A 15,892-nucleotide genomic window follows, 5' to 3' on the forward strand; every position below is an offset into this window, starting at 1 on the left:
ATGTCCATACATGGGCTCCTCTACTGCCATGATGAGGCTAAACTCAGGTTGGAGGAGCAACACCTCATTTACAGTCTAGGTAGTCTGCAGCCCCTTGGTATGAACATAAAATTCTCCAACTTCTGGTAATTCCCTCCCCCTCTCTTCCTCTATCCCTATGTCACTCTGCCCCTCCCCCAGCTGCCTACCTCCTCCCTCATGGTTCCGCCTCCCTCTACTACCCATTGTTTTCCTGCCTATCACCTCCCTGCTTCCCATCCCCCACCCCTTTGTCTTTCAAATTACTGGTTTTTCAACTGAACCTACCAGCCTTCTCCTTCCAACCCTCCCCCACCTTCTTTATAGAGCCTCTGCCCCTTCCCTCTTCAGTCCTGACGAAGGGTTCCGGCCCGAAATGTTGACTCATCGTTGCCACGGATGCTGCCCGACCTGCTGAGTTCCTCCAGCGCGTTGTAAGTCCAAACTAAGCATGGAACTGTCTTGTAGGTCAGCATATGCTACCCTCCCTGGCAGATGAATATCTGAGTCACCACTTTGAACGTCATCAGGCGGAAGAGCTGTGAGTAGCAAAAGCTCATTAACTTAAGTCTCATTATCTAAGGAGGCTGCCCAGTTAATGATTGGGCTGAAAGAGGTGGAACAGATCTAACAGCTCAAAACTGGGCAGCTGTGAGGTGCTGTAGACCGTCATCACCAGCAGCAAACCATTACAAAATCATGGGCCAACATCTCCTTGTCTCCTTGTCAACCCTGGTTCAGGGAGAAGTCCAGGAGTGCAATTCACTATATCAAGGGCAGTGAGGGATGAGTAATGACCAGCAATGTGCACATCTTATGAATCAAACAAAAATGTAGCTGCTTTGGCCATAATTCATAAGATAGAATGTAGCTTACTACCTGCCAAAAAAACAACTGGATTTAGTCAAGTGACTGAACAATCAGTCACATCACAGCAGACAAGAAACTCAAGATTCAAGATTCAAGTTGTTGTTGTTGTTCGTCCTTCGTAGTCGAAGATGACCATGGCTTCAAAGTCAAATGGGAGATTGGTGGCTGTGGGTCCGGAGGTGACTGATGAGGCCAATCCGGGCCCTGAAGGCTCGCCCACATGTGGGACACAAGTGGGTGGGTGCTGTCGTGGCAGTGGATGCTGCTCGGGCCTTGCGCACAGCACGCTTTCGTTGCGGCTCGATGATGCGCCTGACTTCAGCTGCACGGGCTGCTGTGGTGATCTTGCTGTGCCAAGCTGGACGGTCCAGGGCAAGCGTCTCCCACGTGTTGATGTCGACACCTAGGCCTTTGAGGGACACTTTGAGGCAGTCTTTGTAACGTTTCTTCTGCCCCCCGACTGAACGCTTGCCCTGACACAGTTCTCCGTACAGCAGCTGCTTAGGCAATCGGCTGTCTGGCATTCTGACCACATGTCCAGCCCACCTGGCTTGGGCTTTCAGCAGGAGGGTGTAGACGCTGCAGAGCCCAGCTCGTTCCAGGATTTCCGTGTTGAGGACTTTGTCCTGCCACCTGATGTGGAGGAGTCTGCGGAGACAGCTCAGGTGAAAGTGGTTGAGCTGTTTGGCGTGTCTGCTGTAGCTGTTTGCTGTGTCAGCAGATTCAAGTACATTCATTATCAAAGAATGTATAAATTATAACCTTGACATTTGCTTGCTCACAGGCAGCCACAAAGCGAGAAACCCGAAAGAACCCGATTAAAGAAAAAGAATAAAAATAAAAATAAAAGACCAACACGATGTGCACTAGGGAAAACATACAAGTCATGCAAACAATTGAAGTGAACAACAGATCTGTTCTTGCCTCTATTAATTTTATAGGAAGAGTCTATTATATTTACCATTTAGAGGTTTCAAAGATATATTTAATGTCAGAGAAATTTATACAATATACATCCTGAAATGCATTTTCTTCAACCTTTACCACTTAAAGGTTGTAAACAATTATTTACAACTTATAATCTAATGGATTATATAATAATATATGGTATTCCACACAGTTAAACATTTCGAGATTGAATTACCATTATTTAAATTGTTTTTATTTTGCTGTTCAGCTATATGAAGATCTACAGTTGGAAAAACTCCATGGCCTCTTCAGAACTCGCAGCAGTGGGAAATCTTCTCATTTAGGAAAGCATATTGTGAAGCTCTAGACCCAGAAAAGAACATTGGGGCTACCACTTCTACCTGTTTTGCAGCTTACTGCATGCCCAACCTAATCTATCATGGTTCAACAGTATGCAATCTTTTAACCTCTTGGCTTCTAGGTAAATGCTCCCTGCTCCACAAAGGTATCAAACAAAAATTATAAAATATTCATCCATCCTCACTCCTCAGTGTTAAACCATGCCCTGTCACCATTGATATTTTCAGCAACAGGAGGGAACCAGTGTACACTATTGAGAATCTATACTGTCGCCATGGTAAAGGTTGTAATGTTTGAATGGGATGGACCTGCAAGCCTGTTCCAGGCAATAGAAATCAAACTAGTAAAAGAAAGGAAAAATGTTGTTCTTTCTGCTTATTACAGAAAAGCCCTTACATTATACTGGAACTGCTGCACGGCCAAATCAAAAACTTTGCATTTGGAAATCTGCAGATGCAGGAAATCCAAGCAACACACACAAAATGCTGGAAGAACTCAGCAGGCCAGGCAGCATCTATGGAAAAGAGTAAACAGTTGATGTTTCGGGCTGAAACCCTTCATCAGTTGGTATTTTAGATGCCTTTCCATTGGTGTTTGTTTATCTTGGATTCCAGGAAAGCAGTTGGTCGGTGAAAGTTTGTGGAATACACAAGATTCTCATTGTTAAAGGTAATTCAAAGCTAATACTTTGTCATCCCCTGGGCTCCTTGAGATATCTTCTTTTATCCCTCAAAGGATCTCTGCTACCCTTCATTTCAGCCACCAGATTGAGCTCAATTCATGTAGTGGCAGGGACAGGAATCTGGTTTTCACTGGTCTTTATTTTCCATTATACTTCCAGGCTGGAGAATTATGGCAATGCATGTTTTCTCCTGACAATTGAAAGTTAGTAAGTGGGAAACCTTTGAACTATTACCACCGGTGTGAGAGAAGTAAGTGGTTCTGAGAGATTTCATATGTCAAATATAAGGCCACCTAATAAAATGTAACTTCTTTTGAAATCAATTATTTGTATTTGGTATGTGCAAATGAGATGGTGCACTTTGCCTGAACAGTTCCATAACAATGACTCCTTTGTCACTGGAGCTTTTGCATTTAGCTTGTGATTCTTTAGTACCCCTGTGATTTGGTCTCAACATCTAGCAGCTTTGCAAGTATTAACTTGAAGGAGCATGTTAATGTCTTGTGTTTAGCATTGCATGAAGCATTAAGGTTATTACTAAGAGCCAGTGTTTTAACACAGAAACATAGAAAATAGGTGCAGGAGTAGGCCATTCGGCCCTTCGAGCCTGCACCGCCATTCAGTACGATCATGGCTGATCATCCAACTGAGTACCCTGCACCAGCCTTCCCTCCATACCCCCTGATCCCTTTAGCCACAAGGGCCATATCTAACTCCCTCTTAAATATAGCCAATGAACTGGCCTCAACTGTTTCCTGTGGCAGAGAATTCCACAGATTCACCACTCTCTGTGTGAAGAAGTTTTTCCTCATCTTGGTCCTAAAAGGCTTCCCCTTTATCCTCAAACTGTGACCCCTCATTCTGGACTTCCCCAACATCGGGAACAATCTTCCTGCATCTAGCCTGTCCAATCCCTTTAGGATTTTATACGTTTCAATCAGATCCCCCCTCAATCTTCTAAATTCCAACGAGTATAAGCCTAGTTCATCCAGTCTTTCATCATATGTAAGTCCTGCCATCCCAGGAATCAATCTGGTGGACCTTCTTTGTACTCCCTCTATGGCAAGGATGTCTTTCCTCAGATTAGGGGACCAAAACTGCACACAATACTCCAGGTGTGGTCTCATCAAGGCCTTGTACAACTGCAGTAGTACCTCCCTGCTCCTGTACTCGAATCCTCTTGCTATAAATGCCAGCATACCATTCGCCTTTTGCACCGCCTGCTGTACCTGCATGCCCACTTTCAATGACTGGTGTATAATGATACCCAGATCTCGTTGCACCTCCCCTTTTCCTAATCGGCCACCATTCAGATAATAATCTGTCTTCCTGTTTTTGCCACCAAAGTGGATAACTTCACATTTATCCACATTAAATTGCATCTGCCGTGAATTTGCCCACTCACCTAACTTATCCAAGTCACCCTGCATCCTCTTAGCATCCTCCTCACAGCTAACACTGCCGCCCAGCTTCGTGTCATCCGCAAACTTGGAGATGCTGCATTTAATTCCCTCATCCAAGTCATTAATATATATTGTAAACAACTGGGGTCCCAGCACTGAGCCTTGCGGTACCCCACTAGTCACTGCCTGCCATTCTGAAAAGGTCCCGTTTATTCCCACTCTTTGCTTCCTGTCTGCGAACCAATTCTCTATCCATATCAATACCTTACCCCCAATACCGTGTGCTTTAAGTTTGCACACTAATCTCCTGTGTGGGACCTTGTCAAAAGCCTTTTGAAAATCCAAATATACCACATCCACTGGTTCTCCCCTATCCACTCTACTAGTTACATCCTCAAAAAATTCTATGAGATTCGTCAGACATGATTTTCCTTTCACAAATCCATGCTGACTTGGTCCGATGATTTCACCGCTTTCCAAATGTGCTGTTATCACATCTTTGATAACTGACTCTAGCAGTTTCCCCACCACCGATGTTAGGCTAACCGGTTTATAATTCCCTGGTTTCTCTCTCCCTCCTTTTTTAAAAAGTGGGGTTACATTAGCCACCCTCCAATCCTCAGGAACTAGTCCAGAATCTAAAGAGTTTTGAAAAATTATCACTAATGCATCCACTATTTCTTGGGCTACTTCCTTAAGCACTCTGGGATGCAGACCACCTGGCCCTGGGGAATTATCTGCCTTTAATCCCTTCAATTTACCTAACACCACTTCCCTACTAACATGTATTTCGCTCAGTGCCTCAATCTCACTGGACCCTCTGTCCCCTACCATTTCCGGAAGATTATTTATGTCCTCATTAGTGAAGGCAGAACCAAAGTAATTATTCAATTGGTCTGCCATGTCCTTGCTTCCCATAATCAATTCACCTGTTTCTGTCTGTAGGGGACCTACATTTGTCTTAACCAATCTTTTTCTTTTCACATATCTATAAAAGCTTTTATAGTCAGTTTTTATGTTCCCTGCCAGTTTTCTCTCATAATCTTTTTTCCCTTTCCTAATTAAGCCCTTTGTCCTCCTCTGCTGAACTCTGAATTTCTCCCAGTCCTCAGGTGAGCCACTTTTTCTGGCTAATTTGTATGCTACTTCTTTGGAATTGATACTATCCCTAATTTCTCTTGTCAGCCACGGGTGCACTACCTTCCTTGATTTATTCTTTTGCCAAACTGGGATGAACAATTGTTGTAGTTCATCCATGCGATCTTTAACTGCTTGCCAGTGCATATCCACCGTCAACCCTTTAAGTGTCATTTGCCAGTCTATCTTAGCTAATTCACGTCTCATACCTTCAAAGTTACCCTTCTTTAAGTTCAGAACCTTTGTTTCTGAATTAACTATGTCACTCTCCATCTTAATGAAGAATTCCACCATATTATGGTCACTCTTACCCAAGGGGCCTCTCACGACAAGATTGCTAATTAACCCTTCCTCATTGCTCAATACCCAGTCTAGAATAGCCTGCTCTCTAGTTGGTTCCTCGATATGTTGGTTCAAAAATCCATCCCGCATACATTCCAAGAAATCCTCTTCCTCAGCAGCCTTACCAATTTGGTTCGCCCAATCTACATGTAGATTGAAGTCACCCATTTTATTGTGACTAAAAATTTCATTTTCTTAAAATTCATATCTCACACTGTCAAGTGTGATTTTTGACATATAATACCTCTCAATGAGACAGTTGAAGGGTATATTTAGCCTATGCGTCCAGTTGTTCAATTTTAATGTACTGAAGCATCTTAAACATTACTGCTAATTTCAAACAATACTTATAGGCTGTGGTTACAGCTCATTCTTTTTACATTGGGTTGAGTAAATGCAGGCCTCCAATCTTTGAATGTAAATAAATGAAGTTTGTTGGGTTTCATTAAACCAATGACAATCAGAGCACTATTTTATTTCATAGTCATACTTTATTGATCCCGGGGGTAATTGGTTTTCGTTACAGTTGCACCATAAATAAGAAATAGTAATAGAACCATAAATAGTTAAGTATGTAAATTATGCCAGTAAATTATGAAATAAGTCCAGGACCAGCCTATTGGCTCAGGGTGTCTGACCCTCCAAGGGAGGAGTTGTAAAGTTTGATGGCCACAGGCAGGAAAGACTTCCTATGATGCTCTGTGCTGCATCGCGGAGGAATTTTCACCCAACTCTAGGATTACAGAGGTGAAGAAAGAACACCTCAATCCAGGTAAGAAATGAAAACTAATCTATAAGCATTTTTATTTTAATTTATAATGCATTGTTGTCTAGATGTCACTGAATGCTTACGATTTCCAATCTTTTATACATGTAGACAACAGTGAGCCAAGCGACCCTGAGGGTGGCCGGGGGGGGGCGGTTGCGGGGGCTACATACACATGGTCATAATCTGTCTGTGATTATTATAAATTATTCATTACCACTGATTTGTACAGATATTTAAACATGTAAAATTGTAAATTTTCCTGTAATATAATTAATCTCCATTAATCAGCATTAATTTTGCCAAATATGATACATTAGTTAATAATTGCAGCAAACAATGGTGAGAGGATTGAAGAGGTAACTAGGAAAATTGACGGGGGTAAAGCGGTGGATGTTGCCTGTATGGACTTCAGTAAAGCCTTTGACAAGGTTCCACACTGAAGGTTAGTTAGGAAGGTTCAATCGTTAGGTGTTAATATTGAAGTAGTAAAATGGATTCTACAGTGGCTGGATAGGAGATGCCAGAGAGTAGTGGTGGATAACTGTTTATCAGGTTGGAGGCCGGTGACTAGTGGTGTGCCTCAAGGATCTGTACTGGGTCCAATGTTGTTTGTCATATACATTAATGATCTGGATGATGGGGTGGTAAATTGGATTAGTAAATATGCAGATGATACTAAGATAGGTGGTGGGTGGTGTTGTGGATAATGAAGTAGGTTTTCAAAGCTAGCAGAGAGATTTAGGCCAGTTAGAAGAGTGGGCTGAAAGATGGCAGATGGAGTTTAATGCTGATAAGTGTGAGGTGCTACATATTGGTAAGACTAATCAAAATAGGACATACATGGTAAATGGTAGAGCATTGAGGAATCTAGGAATAATGGTGCATAGTTCCCTGAAGGTGGAATCTCATGTAGATAGGGTGGTGAAGAAAGCTTTTGGTATGCTGGCCTTTATAAATCAGAACATTGAGTATAGGAGTTGGGATGTAATGTTAATATTGTACAAGGCATTGGTGAGGCCAAATTTGGAGTACTGTGTACGGTTCTGGTCACTGAATTATAGGAAAGATGTCAACAAAATAGAGAGAGTACAGAGGAGATTTACTAGAATGTTACCTGGGTTTCAGCACCTAAGTTACAGAGAAAGGTTGAACAAGTTAGGTCTTTATTCTTTGGAGCGTAGAAGGTTGAGGGGGGACTTGATAGAGGTATTTAAAATTATGAGGGGAACAGATAGAGTTGACGTGGATAGGCTTTTTCCATTGAGAGTAGGGGAGATTCAAACAAGAGGACATGAGTTGAGAGTTATGGGGCAAAAGTTTACCGGTAACACGAGCGGGAACTTCGTTACTCAGAGAGTGGTAGCTGTGTGGAACGAGCTTCCAGTAGAAGTGGTAGAGGCAGGTTCGATTTTGTCATTTAAAAAAAAAAATGGATAAGTATATGGACAGGAAAGGAATGGAGGGTTATGGGCTGAGTGCTGGTAGATGGGATTAGGTGAGAGTAAGCGTTTGGCACGGACTAGAAGGGCCGAGATGGCCTGTTTCCGTGCTGTAATTGTTATATGGTTATATCTATTAACAACAGACAAAAGCAGGTCAGGCAGCATCTACAGAGGAGAATAAACAGCTGAGGTTATCAGTTGAACAATGTCCTGCAGAAATCAGTCATGAAGAGAGAATTTATATTCTGAGCAGGGAATTGAGCTGTTCACAGAATCAGTCACCATTCTAATAATATCCATGAACAGGAAGAAGTGTTGACCCATCAAACTGTCTGGAAGGATTGGAATCCAGAGTGAGTTAGCCAATTGGATATCAGAATTGGCTTGGTGGTGGTGGATGACTGCTCTTCATATTGGAGGCTTGTGACCAGCGGTATTCCACAGGGATCAGTCTGGGTCCCTTGTTTGTCATATGAGAATGTACTTGGAGTATTGTGCAGTTGCCATTCTACAGGAAGGATGCGATTAAGCTAGAGTAGGTGCAGAAAATGGTCTCAAGTATATTGCTGGGACTAGAGGCTTTGGGATGTAAGGAGAGGCTGAATAGGTTGGGACAGTTTTCCCTGGAGTGAAGGAGGCTGAGAGATGAATATTATAGAGGTTTATAAAATCAAATGGGGAAAGTAGCTGGTCTTTATCTCCCAGGCTCGGGAAATTTAAAGCCAGGGGGCATGGATTTAAGGTGAGAGGGGACAGATTTCCCACACAGAAGGGTGGTGGGTGTACATAATGAGCTGCCAGAGGAAGTAGTAGAGATGAGTACAATTGCAATGTCTAGGATCTAAATGAATAGGAAAACCTTAAGAGAGATTTGGGGCCAAATGTAGGAAAATGGAACTAGTTTAGGTAGGAACCTTGGCCAGCGTTGACAAGTTGGGCCAAATGGCCCATTTTCCAAGCAGTATAACTCTAGGAATCTATATCTGTGCTGATGCTTTGGTAGACTAATTCCTGGGCTAATCCATTGTCCCATATCCTCTCTGTGACTTTATCCTTCTCTGAGTTGACCCAATTTTTCTTCAAAAGTTTTTCCGCTATGGAATTACCTACTTGATTTATTCATGACTTTGCAATCTACACTCTGCAGTTTCCGATGGAAGAAATGTAATGGATCTTCAGGAGAAGCAGATATTGCAGTAGACTGTTGAACAACATGATAACAAGGTTGTACTGAATGGAGCCTTACTCATAGCTTCATCTGTCATGTGTTACATGGATACTGAACTTCCATAAATGTTTCATTCTTCTGCACAGTGCTTAGAAATAGCAATAGTCTGACTGTAGTTTTCATACAACTCATATGTCATGAGCTAAAGACAAGTAGGACTATCTTCATTTAGATCTCTACCAACTTAGAGTCAAAGAGCACTACAGTACAGAAATAGGCACTTTGGACCATCTAGTCTGTGCCAAATTGTTATTCTGCCTCGTCCCACTGACCCACACCTGGATCCTAGCCCTCCATATTCCTCACATTCATGTACTAATCCAAACCTCATGAACGTGCATCCACTACATTCACTAGTAGCTCATTCCACACTTGCTCCATCCTCTGAGTGAAGGAGTTTGCCCTCAAGTTCCGCTCATAATTTTGTATACCTCTGTCAAACCTCCCCTCATTCTACTATGCTCCAGGAAATAAATTCCTAACCTGGTCAACCTTTCTTTGTAACTCAGTTCCTCAAGTCCTAGCAAAACCTTTGTAAATTTTTTAACGTACTCTTTCCATCTTGTTAATAACTTTGCTGGAGTAGGTGACCAGAATTGTACACGTTACCCAAATTAAGCATGACCAATGTCTTATATAACTTTAACATAACATACCAACTCCTGTAATCAGTACTTCAATTTAGGAATATGCGACAAGATCTCTTTACCACCCCAACTACCTATCATTTTGCATCTCCCCCTCCCCCTCCAGCTTTCAAATCCTTTACTCACTCTTCCTTCAGTTAGTCCTGACGAAGGGTCTCGGCCTGAAACGTCGACTGCGCCTCTTCCTATAGATGTTGCTTGGCCTGCTGCGTTCACCAGCAACTTTGATGTATGTTGCAACTACCTGCGACGCCACTTTCGTGGAATTGTGGATCCCTCTGTTCTACTGCATTCCCTAGTGCCCTATCGTTCACTGTGTAAGTACTACACTGGTTTGACTTCACAAAGTTCGACATCTCATACCTGTTTGCATTAAATTCCACCTGGCATTTTCCAGCCCAATTTTCCAGCTCGTCCAGATCCTGCTGCAAGCTTTGATAGCCTTCTTTGCTGTCCACTGCACCCCTAGCCTTGGTGTCATGTGAAAATTTACTGATCCAGCTTACCACATTATTATCTACGTCAAACAAACTAACTTCATTCTTTTTCCTCAGTAGAATTGTCATCAAAGTGAACATTATCTCCAGCTCGTATTTAACATGCCATTATCAAATAAGATCAAATTAGAATCTCTCTCTAAAGAGACTGTTTGATCTGCAAATTTTCTTATTTATTTCAGATTTCTAGCAGGCGTTGGCGTTTAGCGTCATGGCGATCAGCTTTTCAAATTTTAAATCAAATGCTGATGAAAATCCTATTTCAATTTCCTCTGGTTGTTAGCAATTATATTGGCTGAGATGATGTCATTGCTGAAAACTAGAGACAAGCAAGAGTAACATTTTTCAATCATGTTGTTGTCAGTGTAACAGGATCCCAGTATCTAACCATTGAAATTCATACTTATGATGCAAGGCCGATCACAAGGATTGTCTTCATATTCACAAAGAGATGCAATAGCATAAAGTTTGGTGATCATTAATTTATTTAAGCTTTAGATTATATTAAGCACAGTACTACTGACAAAAGCAAAGTGAAACATCAATGCTAAACACAAAAGTTGCTATTTTTGCTACCAATAGAACTGATAATATAATTGATTTAATATTGTACTATTTTCTAGCCTTCTAACGAGATTTGTGACTGTAATTAATTGTGAGGAAGTGAAATATTTTCTGATTGATATTTGTAATGTAACTGAGTAAGGTTCCTTAAGACCTTGGGTAGTTTAAAAGGGGATAAATAACATTCATGAAAGTAATTATACCATGTTGTCAATTAATTGAATAATACAACTCACATTTAATAATATAAGTTTTAACTCTAAATTATTAACATTTTGGCATTGTTAACTTTTGTGAAAATAGATGCAGGTTCTGAATCATACATCGCAAACACGAGGAAATCTGCAGATGCTGGAATTTCAAGCAACACACGTAGAAGTTGCTGGTGAACACAGCAGGCCAGGCAGCATCTCTAGGAAGAGGTACAGTCGACGTTTCGGGCCGAGACCTTTCACCAGGATGAAGGGTCTCAGCCCGAAACGTCGACTGTACCTCTTCCTAGAGATGCTGCCTGGCCTGCTGCGTTCACCAGCAAATTTTATGTCTGTTGTCTGAACTATACATGTTGGAAAAGATTTATTGACCCGTGAAGGAATGCAGCAGCGTAGCTTTAACAGAAAGAAGGCAAGACCTCAAAAGTTGAAAAATCTAAAGAAATTGATAGGATTGTTAAATTTTTGCTGGTTGAGATGTCTTAAACCAAAAGGGTGGGGTGGGTAACTGGAATTAGGCCATTCAAGATTAAAGTTTAACAATAGTTCCACTTGAAAAGCACTGTACGGAATTGGAATTACTTTCTGCATGTGGTCACTGACATTCTGTCAACTTTAAGTCTGAGACTGACAGATTTTTGTAAACAAAAGGTGTAAAGGAATACATGACGAAACTGGTAAACATCATAAAACAGCCACACGGAAATAGAAGTTATTTATCATTTATTTATTATTGTTAAAGTTACAGCATAGTGAAAGGTCCCTCCGACCCCATGAGCCTATTCTACCCAATTACACCCATGTGACTAATTAACCTACTAACATACGTCTCTAGGATGTGGGAAGGAACCAGAGCACCCAGAGGAAACCCACACTCACAGGGTTAATGTACAAATTTACAGACAGCGGCAGAAGTTGAACCTGGGTCACTAGCACTATAAAGCATTGCGCTAACCTCCACGCTACACAAATTGAATGGTCTTTCAGAGTCATATTTGTATTTCATTGAGCTTTCTCTGGCAGGATAGTGACATTACAATTGACCAGGAGTTAGATCTTGAGTAAATAAAAACTAAATGCAAAAATCAAGCTTTCAGGTAGGGCTAAAAATACCAAAATTGATTTTTTTTTTACTGCTGAGAAATTACAAACCACTGAGGAGAAAATGCTTGTGACATGCAGGTGAATTAAAAGTACTTCAGAGGCACAAAAATTAACCACAAGGGTTAATGTAAAGTTTGTTTTTACCCCAGGATATTGGAATACAAGAAGGTATGAGTGTTGGGGCTTCAGTTGTCAAAGCTCAAATGGGAGAAATCACCTTCCCACTGTTTTAAATCTAGAACAAGACAATGGCAGGGCGGTATTGCAGTCTGATCAAAATGAATGGGTCTCAGAATGACTTGAAGGTTGATCTAATCAAGGCCTTTGGAAGCTTTAAAAGACCCAATGAAATATATACAGAGACAATATTCCCACTGTTAAACAACTCCAGAGCAAAGAAGTATAATCTTCAAATTAAAACTATTTAGAAATGAAATGAGATACTTTTTTTGGAGAAAAGGAGCAGGAAGCTGGCCCTCTGAAATAACCAAAATGTTCACGCCTGACAATCAGTAGATTACTTTTCAGAGTTCAAGTACTAGGCTGAAGATTGTGGGTGGAATAGAAGTAAAAGTTAGCCAGTGGCAGAACAGACTGAAAAGGTTAAAAGAGAGCATAAGAAATTGCAGATGCTGAAAAATGGAGCAAAATCAAAGTGCTGAGAGAACTCAGTGAGTCAGGCCGTCTTGACCTGAAATACTGATGTATGCCATTCACTACTTCAGATGTGGCTTGACCTGCTGGGTTCTTCCAGCATTCTAGTTTTTTTTTGGTTTAAAAAGGCCAAATTATTTTCTTCCTGTTTCTGTGTCTCTAAATGCTAAAACAGAGTTTAATATCAATTACATAAATTCTGAGATATCTAATTATTAAAAAGTAGCAAAATGGATAATGAAGATAATATTGAAAATGCACTCGTATGAAATATTTCTTCACTTTTCCTTAACTCTTAGATCTCACTGTATCGGCCCTTTGAAGGATCCAACAATCAATCATCAAGTTATCCATTGTTTATTCCTATTGATGATTTGCCTTTTCTCCTTGGAGCAAAGATTCCATTACCTCAGGCTTTGACTCAGCTTTTTCTTTCTTCCTTTGAATTCCAATGATGACACATATCTTTGTCAGTAGTAAATCAACTACTTCTTTGTCTTCCATGGGCTAAAAAGTAAACCAGGTAACAGAAAACTTCAATAATTTATTCCACTCATCTACCTTTAAACTTCTGAGTAAAAGTTATGGAATTAGTAAAGGTGGTTGTAGTACATTAAACTTTTCATCTCACTCTGATCTGTTGCTAATTCTAATTCCCTATATAGATGTTTTTGAATAATGCTGTTAGCTGAAAGTATTGTAAATATTATATTCCATTGACATGCAACAAACTTCCCCCACAAGAAGATTTACTGAAAGAGAATTCAAAATTTTCTTTTTCCCCCAAAGTAAATCTGAAACAGACTAAACGAGGTAACAGTTAAATGGTGCAGAAAATCTTGGATCACTAATCCTAGTCCGCAACAATCAGTATCCAAGGTAATGATTCCACTATAATGCTCAAGGTCAAATGACGCTTTAAAAAAAAATCAGAACATGAGATACACTGTTTTCCTCTCTCAGTCTGCTGTACTGTTTAGTAACATCCTGCACACTTCCCACACTCTCACCTGATCCCCATCTTCCTCAATTCCATTATTTTCCAATAATCTCAGCTCGAGTAATCATGATCTCAGATGGAGAACTCTTCCTCATCTCTGCCCGGCTGCAAGGTTCCAGGCAGAGGAAACATTAATTGTTCAAGCCCTCCAAAAAATATTTTGATGAAAACATCTTTTATTATTCCAAACTACAGGAGTACAGGATTATTCTATTCAATAATTTCACCAAGAAAAAAAAATCTGTCATTCCATGAATCAATCAGCATCGGGAAGCTGGAAACTACAGTTTGCTTTGAAAGGTAGTTTGTACAGGCTACACGCTCTATAATTTTTACAGCTCCCTCCTCTGCTCAGTCAAATTTAATTACAAACCGCATGAACAAAGAAGAAAGGAATTGGCTCTGCTTGCGCATTAGCGATTTGGCTTAAAACTAACTGAAAAAATTCAGGACTGAGCTGCTCCAAGACACAGCAGTGTTAGTGACAGCAGCTCGGGTAGCAGACGATGCCACATCTCACATGCCTTGTTCCTATCTCCTGAGAATGCAGATGAGAAAGATGGCCAGGATGACTGGCCTGCCGCAGAGGTATTTGGGGGATGGTGGAGAAACACGCAGCAGGATGTGAAAAGGCGGCAAAATAGGAAGATTCAGTTAGATTGCAGTTTGTTACTAAAGCAGCAGCTGATGTTGTTACAGGATAGCTGTGCAATTGTTCGGAATGGTGCAGAAATACCACAGGATTTTGTCCTATTTTCCTATCTATCATCCATCCATACTTTTCCAAGTGTGAAAATGGTTGTTGCGATGTGTCTGGTCTGGTAGTGTAGTGGGTAGTGTCTGTTGCTCTCAGTTTCAGCTTCCACTGGAAAGGAGAGCTGAATGTGCAGGTCTCTCCGTGCCAGTATGTAGCTCTCCAACAGCAAGCCTCCTCACTGGCAACACGCGGAAACTGACCTCCTTTCGGACTCAGGCAGAATGACAGAGGGTGGTGAGGAGATCTGCCCCTGCACACGTAGCACGCAGGCCCACCGGTGTGTGGACACGCCCTGGTGCTCGTAAACCAGATTCCCAGCGATGGGTAAATAGCCCCACTGCCTTGTGGGCAGCCTCGGGAGAGACGAAGGCTACAGAAGTAAACTCAGACAGCAAATCCGGAGTGGAGCCCCTAAGGTGGCTGGATGTCGTTGAACATCCTTCCGGCAGCTCCTGCAGCCATGCCAGTGCCAAACGTACTGCTTCATAAGCTTTCCTTTGGATTACACTGGTGAGGCTGAGAGGGGGATCTTGTCGACTGGGCATCTCAGGATCTCCATACCTTCTGCCCAGGCTTGTGATAATTATAATCACACATTGTCCCTCAAGACAGATGGACACCAACCAATCAACTTTTTAAGTAACTAATGTGTCCTGAGGGCCACATGACAAATTCAGACTGGACATTTTATATTACTGACGATTGAGGTAGATGTGCTTACATCTATGTTGAATGTGCTCTGATTTTCACTGGATCTCAAAGGTTTTGAAGGAGATGGGACAACTGTCTCCCAACATCCCACCCACCCATCTCCTCACAACTGTCCTAACAGAATTTCTGGCTTCCACACTTGATGTAGCCAGCTGTGCTTTGTAACTTATAGACATGTCTCCAGTAAATTTATAACTAGGGGCCATGGTTACAGGTGGCTGTGGACAGAACATCCACCTCACTGTTGCCATTTTATTTGTTTACTGCGTTAAATCAGACGGTGTAATGGGAGCCCTCAAAGGATTTCTCTTTCTCACCATCTTGTATGGGAAATTTAAATTAAGCAATTATGTATAATTAGGGGAAGTACTTTCAGAAACAAACTCCTAAACATTGCACATGCACACCGCACTGTTAACAAATGTGCAAAGCCAAATATAAGAATCAGGACAGCACAATCCTATGACATTCTGTTTTTTTTTTGGAGTAATAGAAAAAAGGCTGAGGCTATGTTGAGGTTTCTGTCATGTTTCTGTTTTTTTTTCTTTATCAGGGCAATAGCCAATAGTCAATAGTCAATAGACAA

The 15,892-nt window shown here is 41.3% G+C and overlaps 1 protein-coding gene across 1 annotated transcript in view; it reads right to left on the minus strand.

The window, feature by feature from the left end:
• Positions 1–8,151: 8,151 nt before the first annotated feature.
• LOC134356389 (polycystin-1-like protein 2) overlaps positions 8,152–15,892 on the minus strand; it is a 134,324-nt gene continuing 126,583 nt past the window's right edge. The window contains 4 exon segments of the mRNA XM_063067324.1: positions 8,152–8,261; positions 8,264–8,425; positions 8,428–8,440; positions 13,247–13,345. Coding sequence (XP_062923394.1) covers positions 8,152–8,261; positions 8,264–8,425; positions 8,428–8,440; positions 13,247–13,345 — 384 coding nt within the window.

The sequence above is a fragment of the Mobula hypostoma genome, chromosome 14, assembly GCF_963921235.1.
Source record: "Mobula hypostoma chromosome 14, sMobHyp1.1, whole genome shotgun sequence".
Taxonomy (NCBI): domain Eukaryota; kingdom Metazoa; phylum Chordata; class Chondrichthyes; order Myliobatiformes; family Myliobatidae; genus Mobula; species Mobula hypostoma.